The sequence below is a fragment of the Cryptosporidium hominis genome (assembly GCF_000006425.1).
Source record: "Cryptosporidium hominis TU502 chromosome 7 CHRO017016, whole genome shotgun sequence".
Lineage (NCBI taxonomy): Eukaryota > Apicomplexa > Conoidasida > Eucoccidiorida > Cryptosporidiidae > Cryptosporidium > Cryptosporidium hominis.
Genome location: NW_667184.1, coordinates 1 through 9,580, shown reverse-complemented (window position 1 = coordinate 9,580; position 9,580 = coordinate 1). Strand labels below are relative to the sequence as shown.

General features: G+C 28.8%; 3 protein-coding genes across 3 annotated transcripts; 2 read left to right on the top strand and 1 right to left on the bottom strand.

Annotated features, from left to right (window-relative positions):
• The first annotated feature begins 848 nt into the window (after window positions 1-848).
• On the top strand, window positions 849-1,943 carry Chro.70085 (hypothetical protein). The annotated part of the gene is made up of 1 exon (XM_661031.1): window positions 849-1,943. One exon carries the CDS (start codon window positions 849-851, stop codon window positions 1,941-1,943), a length of 1,095 nt encoding a protein of 364 aa, XP_666123.1.
• Window positions 1,944-2,633: 690 nt separating this feature from the next.
• On the top strand, window positions 2,634-6,353 carry Chro.70084 (DNA polymerase theta). The annotated part of the gene is made up of 1 exon (XM_661030.1): window positions 2,634-6,353. The coding sequence occupies one exon, from the start codon at window positions 2,634-2,636 to the stop codon at window positions 6,351-6,353; it is 3,720 nt and encodes a 1,239-aa protein (XP_666122.1).
• A 2,029-nt stretch (window positions 6,354-8,382) lies between these two features.
• Chro.70083 (hypothetical protein) lies at window positions 8,383-9,189 on the bottom strand. The annotated part of the gene is made up of 1 exon (XM_661029.1): window positions 8,383-9,189. One exon carries the CDS (start codon window positions 9,187-9,189, stop codon window positions 8,383-8,385), a length of 807 nt encoding a protein of 268 aa, XP_666121.1.
• Between the last annotated feature and the right edge of the window lie 391 nt (window positions 9,190-9,580).

Here is a 9,580-nt window from a genome sequence, read left to right as displayed (position 1 = left end):
TGTTTTGGATCATTAACAACTACGAAAATCAGAGAATTCCTAATCTTAACAGTTTTAATCAGGATTCCATACTTTAAACAATCTTTTTCTTTTTTTTTTTAATAAAAATTTAACTAATATATTGTTTTATTTCAATTAATTACTGCTAACTTTCAATATCTTTTTTATTTATTATTTTCTCTGAATTGAATTATTCACAAATGCACATATTTTTTGTAGACAAGACGTGTGGTGTGCATGCATTATTATAGAGAATGAAATTGCGAGGTTGGTTTAGACGAGTATTTGAAATAGAAACAAGGGGGTGCATGTATGAGAGGAGGAGTAATAGTAATAATTGAGTATATTTAAAAAAAGAAAAGAAGAAGTTTAATGCTTTAAAATTGGCTTTTAAAATAATAAGTACTAGAATTAATGTTGGGCTTATTGAATATTATAAATGTTAGAATCGATATTAGCGATAAAAAAAATGGTAGTAGACTAGGTTTGTTGTAGGATTGAGCTGAAAGGTACCAAAATAAAAAGAAAATTAATAGTAGAAAGAAATTGAGTGTGAGGAAATTTAGTTTTAAAGAATCTCTAAAATAATGGTAGGAAATATAAAATTTCGGCGGAAATTACACGAAAAAACGAGGACCTCAAAACAAATCTAAAAAAAAAAAAATGTATGAGCGCTGTGTGCAGGCTTACACAGAGATCAGACCCCAATGCACATTATCTAAAAATAGAGAAAAAATAGTCACTAAATTTGTGTGAAGGGTAGTAAATACTAGAAAAGTAGATAAATAGATTTTGTTCTAACTTCTAGAGTAAATAAAGTTAAATAAGTGAAATTAAGGTTTAATATAATGGTAAACAGTTCAAATATGGAAAGAACAAATTATATAAATATACAGAATGAGGAGGAACAGATAATTTTTGTGAAGCTGTTGATTAGTGATAAAGCTGCAAATAGGATATTAAGTAACTCAGGTTCAATATTGAAAAAGATTAAACAGGTAAATCACGTTTTTATCCTGGTTTCTGGTGCTAATAAATATTTTCCAGGTACAAATTATAGAGTAGCAACTTTAGAAGGAAATGAGAAGAATGTGAATGAAACAATGGAAGTTTTAGATTTTCTTTTGAAGAACAATAAAGATGATGGACAAGAAGGTTTAAAGAATTATGAATATAATATTCGTCTTGCCGTCCCAAGAAGTGTGATAGGAAGTATAATAGGGATAAAAGGAGAGTTTATTAGCCACGTAAGGACAGCAACTAATGCTCATATTAATATTTCTCCAATTTTTGTAACATCTGAGAAAGCATGTAATGAAAGAATTATAACAATTTCAGGGAGTAATAGTAATCAGGTAATTCATGCATTCATAATTTTAACAAAAAAGGTTAATAGTTCACCAGAAGGAAGATCATGTAAAAGTGTTATTTATAGAAGAGCAGACTTTTTCAGAAGAAAGAATCATAAAACTGAACATGAAAAAGTAGATCCACTATTGAGTTCCCAATTAGAGGAGATGAAGAATGTTTTGAATGAAAATCCAATAAACTCAGCTTATGAAGTAGAATCAAGAAGTTTGGAAATTAAAGAAAAGCCAAAGCTTAATTTTAAGACAACTTCAAAGGGGCGTTGGAGTGAACAAGTTGATTTATTGGCACGTGAGGAAGATAAAAGCTTGGAAAAGCTTGGAAGTGAGTTAAAACAAGTTAAGATTATACAGAAAGGACTGATCGAAGGAGCTCAAATAAATATTAGTCAAAAAACTGAGTTGGCTAATGATGATAATAAAATGCAAGAAAACTTAGCAGAGAAGTTATATGAGGCACCATCAAAGACTGTTCAAGAAAGAATTCCAACAAATTTGTTTATAATATCTTTCTTAGCATTAATTACGGGTGCATTCTTCTTACAATATATTTCAAGTGAAGTTATACGTGTATAAGTTATATTGATCAACCTTGGATAAGCTGACTTTCTGGATATGGGAAGATTTCAGCACTGTGGTTCCTAGATTTTAAACTCAGAAGGGGCAGTCAAAGGATTACTTAATAAACTAAAACTAGAACTAGTTTGTTTTTTTTAAAATTCTTATTCTTTTTTATACAAAGTATTTATTAGTTGACTTATTTAATCATTATTAATTTATTTAAATGTGTGGGGTGGCGGGCGTTGGCAATTACGTCATTGCATTCTTGTTGCTATGCTCGTATTTTAGTAAATACACGTAAGGCAAATTTGCATGCAGGGTGATAAATTAATCACAATTACATTTCTGAATTAACTGTAAAATAAGGAAGAATAATGTAGTAATGTTTATATAATTCTTTTTTTTTTTTTTTGATAAATAACAATTTTTAAACATAATTGAAAATAAAAGATGTTGCCTCTTGGTACCAAAGAATAATTCAGGTTTATAATTTGCCGGCCAAAGAAATATTGGAATTTATTATTATTTTTTTAAATTGAAAACATAAAAAGGAAAAAATCAGTGAAAACTAAGAAGATCTTAAAATTAAATGGATAAAAATATTTTTATTTTTTCAATAATTTTATAAACTAATTTACCCAGATGCAAAGAACTTGAGGTTATATAGATAAGAAAAATACTATACATTAGATTGGCAAAATTGTCATGCAGAACGAGAGATCGAAGGTAATTAATAATAATGCAAAGACATTGATAACGGTCTCAAAATTTTATACATATTTAAATAATTTGTTGATAATATCTCCTAAAAGAAGATTGGGTATTTGGAGGAAAGTGTTTGGAGAAAAAGGTGAATCGAAAAAATGTTTTGTTTCAGTTTCTGGTGATTCAGTTATGGAACCAGAATGCTTTGGAGTGGCAAAAAGAGAACTTTCAATTTTAGAAGAAAAAGGGGTTTCTCAGAGGGGGTACAATTCAAGTTTGAACGATATAATGGATTTAAAACCTTTTTCTGATTTGAAAGGCCGTGATATTCATAGTTTGAGCTACTGGTATATTCCAAATTCAGTTAAACATCAGTATTACGTGAATTATAATTTAAACCGATTATCAGACTGGCAAGTGAATACATTATCATATATTTTAAATTATATGGTGTTTCAAGAAGATCTTTCAATTGAACAACAGAATTATATGCTCACTACAAATTCCTTCCAGGATTTATCTCCGTACTTGATCATTTCTCCAAATGTGAACGAGAATCAAACAATTTGTGAAATTGTTGCATTAAGTAGCTTATTATATTCTGGAGGGAATATACTAGCAATTTTTCCAAACCCACAAAAGTGTGATGCTTATTACCAGAGATGCAAATGCTTGTTTGGTAGTAATTCATTAAATCTAAGGATTGAACTTTTTGGGCAAAGCTCAAGAACTATCAATGCAAGTTGGTTTCCAAATATAGACTTGACCATATGCACATTGGAAAAGGCTAATTCGCTCATAAATCGTCTTATTTCAGACAATATGCTTAATGAGTGTATTAAAACTGTTATTGTTGACGATATAAACTTTATTGAAGACCCAGAGAGGGGTCATCTACTAGAGAATATTCTCACAAAAATTTCTTACGTAAATTTGGTGAGTGATTATTATATAAAGAATAATAATTACAAGGGAAAAAGTGGACCATTAACCTGTTTATATGTTTCAAATGGGGGAATTTCTAATTTGGATATATATAAGAATGCACTCAAAGTTGGTAGAATCTTTGAAAATCACAAGTATGAGAAAGAATGTGAGCCTGATGTTTACATTAAAAGAGGTAACAGTTTATATTTCTGGGATAAGTTAAAGTACAATAATCAATCATTAAATGAAAACGAAAAATTTGAAATCATTGAAATTTTTAAGAATGATAAGAACAATAACATATTTCAACAAACTGCTATTAGTGATTTGAAGTACTTTTCAGATTTAATCTTGGAATCTTTAATGAATAATAAAAAGGCTCTAATTTTCTGTCCGACAATTGAATGGTGCAGAAAATCACTCAAAATAATTTCAATGGAGATTTCTGAAATTCTTTTAAACAAGGAAAACAATGTCACTTCTACACAAAAAAATCTAATAAACGATAAATTTGGATCTTTTTTATCCCAAATTAGCCAAGATAAACCTTATAGAATTGAAATGATTGAAAATCTGAAAAGAGTGACAAAAGATGGATTTCAATTAGAAAATGATTTCTTATTACTTGATGGAATCTTGAATTATGGAATTGCAATTCACAACTCAAAACTATCTTTTAAAGAAAGAAAATTAATTGAAGATGCTTTCAAAAATAATCATTTAAAAGTTCTTTTCTGTACTTCTTTGCATATGATGGATTCAGAAATCAAAGCTGACCGAATAATTATTAGATCTATTGGGCTCGGAAAAATTAACAATTTAACAAAAAACAAAACTGGAAACAGGGAATGGATTTCAAAAAATACTCTTAAGCAGTTTTTCAATAGAATTTCCCATTGCAACACTGACATTACCGCCAAACCTGAAATGCATGCATCCTCTAATACATGCACTTTGAATTTGGCGGGAACCACAGGTTTTAAAAGAGGAATTTTTATTTTTACAGGTAATGATTTGGAATTCAAGTATTTGAATAATATGTTGAATGAAAGCGATTTTCAGAGCTTAGAGTTCAAATCCTATTTGTCAGAATTAAATTTGTTTAGACTAATATTAGAGTTAATCCAGACAGATTTGGTGAAGGACCTTCGGGGTTTAGAATTATTGATTTCTAAGCTCACTTTTAGAGGAAATTTAGAAGCTTTAAAATCTCATTCAGTTTTGGATACATTTTCGAAAGATCGCCAAAAACTTTCACATAATTCCCAAGAGCAAGGATTAAATAAGGATATACTTTTATCCCTTTCATTTATGGTAATGAATCAATTGGTTTCATTTGACCTAGGAAAAGATAATTATAATATTAACGAAATCTCACTTTCTGATAAATATGTGTATCAGTTTCAAGATAAGTTTGAACATCTCAAATCACCAATAATATCTTCAAAATATGCATTAATTGGCTTAAAAACTAAAGACAAACTAAATAAATCTATTTTAAACATTATTTTAAGACAAAATGATTTTCTTACAAAGTTAGGATCTGGAAAAAAGTACTTAATATCATTCTTTAATAGTATTGGGGGATCTTTTATTAGCGATTGTCAGATTTTTGGAACTTGCTTGGCAAACTCAATAATAAAATTACAGTTACATCCTTGTATTATATTGGAAGTATATAGTGATTTGATTAAATCTAAATTAATTGGTATAGATCTTTCAAATAACCTTCAAATATTTATACTTGGATTATTGGCTTATAATGGATCACATTTTAAGGTAAATTGGAATAATTATCTTCAAATCTTTAGTGAATTGACACCAGGAGAAATGGAAATTGCTGATTTTAATGGAATTAACTTTAAGGTAATTAGTGAAATTTCTCGAACAGTAACTTCAAATCCAAACTTGATCCCTGAGCTAAGTAAGCTTTCTCCTATCAGTATTCAACTTTCTTATTTTTACTCAGAGACTCTCAATTTCAAGGGTATGATTGAAAAATACAGACTTATCTCCATTTACAGATTCTATTATGCTTGCTTTCTTAAGGATCTATGTAATCCAATGATGACTTTTGAGCTCATTGTGGCAAAATATTCCTTAGAGTCTACCACTATTAGGCTCATTATTAACTCTTTCAATCAATCTATTAATGTTGTCTCCAACTTATGCAAGTCTATTGGCTGGCTTGAATTAGCAGAAATCATTCTTAATATCAATGATCATTTAAAATCTAGTGTTTCCATTCGAAATGTCAAGTATTTGTATAAAATCACTCAGGAGCAAAATCAATACCAAAACACCTACTCTAACACTAGTCATTCTATTATTGGAAGTAAAGCATTACAAAATGATCACTATATAGACCAACAAGACATATCCAGGATCATGAATTACGTTAATTCAATAATCTCCTTAAGCCATAATATTACTCCTAATATAGCAATTTCCCTCTATTTTTCTGGTCTAAACTGTATTGAGAATATTTCCACAGCATCTACAGAAACATTATTAAGAGCTATCCAAAATGCAAGCAAATTAGATGATTATTTTGGAATTTTCTCTAATAAACCTCCTGAATCTAATTTAAATTTAATTGTTATTTGCCAAGAAATTATTCAACAAGCAAAGAAAGCTCTCTCTAAATCAGATAATCCCCAAGATCTTGATTCTCTCTCTAATTCTGATAATTATACTGAAAACCACGAAATTGATATTGATCTTAATGACTTGGATCTAGAGTTTGACCAAGATTTAGGAGAGATACTCACAACAAAATCTAAAGCTTTATAATAGTATATCAAATTTATCCAAATTATCTAATTGTAGACTATAATTCCCTCTATTCAATACAATTCTTTCTTAAGTTTTTCCATCTTTTTACCTCCATTGTCATCTTTTGATTTTTACACATGTGCCTGGCGCCGGCGCCACATTTTATTGTAATAAAATTATAGTTGAGGATTTATTAATTTCTATAGTGAGTGATTTTCCCAATTCAAGATTCGTAGTTTAATCCAAAGAAATGACTATTTTTGAGAATCAGAAAAATGTCTGTGTACTTGTAGCTCATCCTGATGATGAGGCCATGTTTTTTACTCCAATAATAAAACAAGTGTGTGGAGAAGGTAATAAGGTATATGTACTGTGTTTGACAAATGGTAAGTGAATATAATTGAATTCTTCTATGAGAAAGTAACTATATTTGCTTTCTTTCTTTTTTAATTAATTAAATTTAGGAGATTACTATGGTTTGGGTAAACTTAGAGAGAAGGAATTATTGGAAGCCTGTAATGCATTAGGTATACTCAAAGACAGAATTAGGGTGGTATCGAATGATAAATTTCAAGATCAACCAAATGAAAAATGGCCTTATACTGATGTAATTAGTGAGATTGAGTCCTTTGTTGATGAATTTAATATTGATATTGTAAGTTTTTATTTTAATATTCAACTCAATTCTTTTTATATTTGTTAATTTCAGATATTAACGTTTGATGAATTTGGTATTTCTGGACATATTAATCACATTTCTACAAATGAATCCGTCAAAGAATGGATTCAAGAATCAAAAAGAGAGAAATATCCCAAAGTTTATGTACTTGAAACATCTAATATACTCATCAAATATTCAGGGATACTTTCTTTACTTTATTTATATATCTTCCCAAAAAATGAATGGTAGGTTATATTGAATTATCAAATATTCTATAAATTTATCATCTAATCATTTTAGTTTATTAGCAAAAAGTTTGAATCCAATACATTCATTAAAGTAAGTTTCTATTATTCACTTCTTCTCATAAATAACTTATGAATTCAGAGCTCTTCTTTGCCATAAATCCCAAGTCACCTGGTACAGAATCATATTCACTCTATTTTCTCAATACAGTTATTTAAATATCTTAAAATGTATTAATTAAGAAAAACAAGATACTAAAATAAGTTGATAAATAAATAAATTTTAAATCTATTCCAATTGTATTTCTTAATTTAACTACTCACTAAATGTCTTATAAATACTTTTTTTTTCCTCAATATATAAATATGACTAGGTAGATTTTCCGAGCTTTACTGCTGGCTTGACCAAGATGATTAAATCTCCTCTTAAAAATAACATCTCTATCCTTCTCTTTTTAAGCTTCTTCTCAGAATTCTGAGTGTTTGATTTGGATTCCTCTTCATAGTAGGTTTCCTCAACATTACCCAAAACCATATTCATGTGGGGATCATAAGCATAAAGAGTTCCTTTTAATTCTCTATTTCCTCTGCATTTTACAAACACTTGCTCATCTAAGCTTAGTCTAATGAGATCCAGTGGTTCTAAAAAGTTTAATAATTAGATATATATTAAATATTTAAATATATTTTCATTTCCAATTTTGAGCTTTGTTATTCATCTCACTACTTAATAAGTAGAAACTGGATTTCAAAACTCACTCAATAGATACAAACTTAACTTACCTGTCACCAGAGATGATACCATTTTAGGATTTTTTTTTTGAAAATTTTGAATTAATTCTCGAATATTTTCCTTAAGGAAAAAATAATTCAGTATTTCCCGCCAAAACTCCGGTATAGCATTTTAAAAAATGCATACCGGCATACATGATTTTTTTTTTTAATATTAAAATTAAAATATCTAAAAAAAAGATGACTAATTTATCAAATAAACTATTAAAGCATTAATAATAGATCTTTAGTTGTTAGGTATTTATCTTTCCCTATCAACATAAAAACTCAAATACTATATATCCTCTCACTTTCTAAATTGCAAACTCCGCTAAATTCTGCTTAAGAAAATATACCTGCTTTAAAGAGCCTAGACCTTTGCTAGAATCCCAGCCTTGAGCTCCTCAAATGAAAGCTTTATAAATCTTAAAAGGAGATAAGGGTCGAGTATTATTTCTTCATCAAATGTACATGAAATAGAGACTTTATCATCAAAGGAAAATACCGATACTCCAAGACCAATATGATCAGTAAGTGGAAGAGCAAAAGTCATATCTCTAATTTTCTTATTCATAAAAGAACAGTTTTTTGGGCCAGGAACTGAACTATAATACATTGAACAAGATTTTGAATGAGGATGCCATAAACAAAGAAGAGCATATGGAGATAGGCATAAAGTATATTGGATATATCTGATAAATATGATTGGAAGAGAAGTTTTTCTATATTCCTGTAGGGATTCAAATACACATCTTAATCTTTCTGAAGGTGATGCCAAAGGACAAGTAGGTATTGGTAGTACTATTATGGAAAATGCATTATCCAATTTAGTTGGTGGTTTAACTCTGTTGTTAGTGGTAACAACCACATTAAGATTTGAATGACAAAGTGATGATAAATCATTTTCCTTGCAAGAAGAATAACTTCCTGAATATAAACCATTTATTTTTGTTTTTAATTGTGAATTTGAATGGAAATCTAATTCTACATCTAAATCTTGAGAATTTGTAATTGAATCATACTTTAAAATGCTAGAATATGGTGATTTGTCGTCAAAATGAAAAGGAGATGTAGAATGAGTAGCATTCTCTTTATCATATTCATTAAATCTTCTTGAAGAAGGAGTTGTTGTTGTTAACATTGATACCTCTTTCATTAATCCTGGATTTGGAGTCATTGTTACTGGAGGAGAGTTCTTAGATGTTAAAGATACTGGAGAGTGAGCACTTGTAGAACTATTTGAAGTATCATCTGAATCTCCTTGAATGGAAATATAATGATTGACATATTTGGAATATCCACTTGCAATACAAGAAAGGATTATATCATTAAATGTGATCCTTTTCGAAAAATGATGAGACTCTTTTTTCTTAGTTTTTTCAATTTGATTCACTGGATTTGATGAATTTTTACGTATTTTTCTGCTAATTAATTCTGATTTATTCTTATTTTTAGTTTGTCGTGGATTATATTCGTTACTTGTAGAAGCAGTACTAATAGAGTCTTGCTGAAGACTACTTAAGCTAATTGATCTCTCTCTAAGATTAAGATCTTCATTTAATTTATCC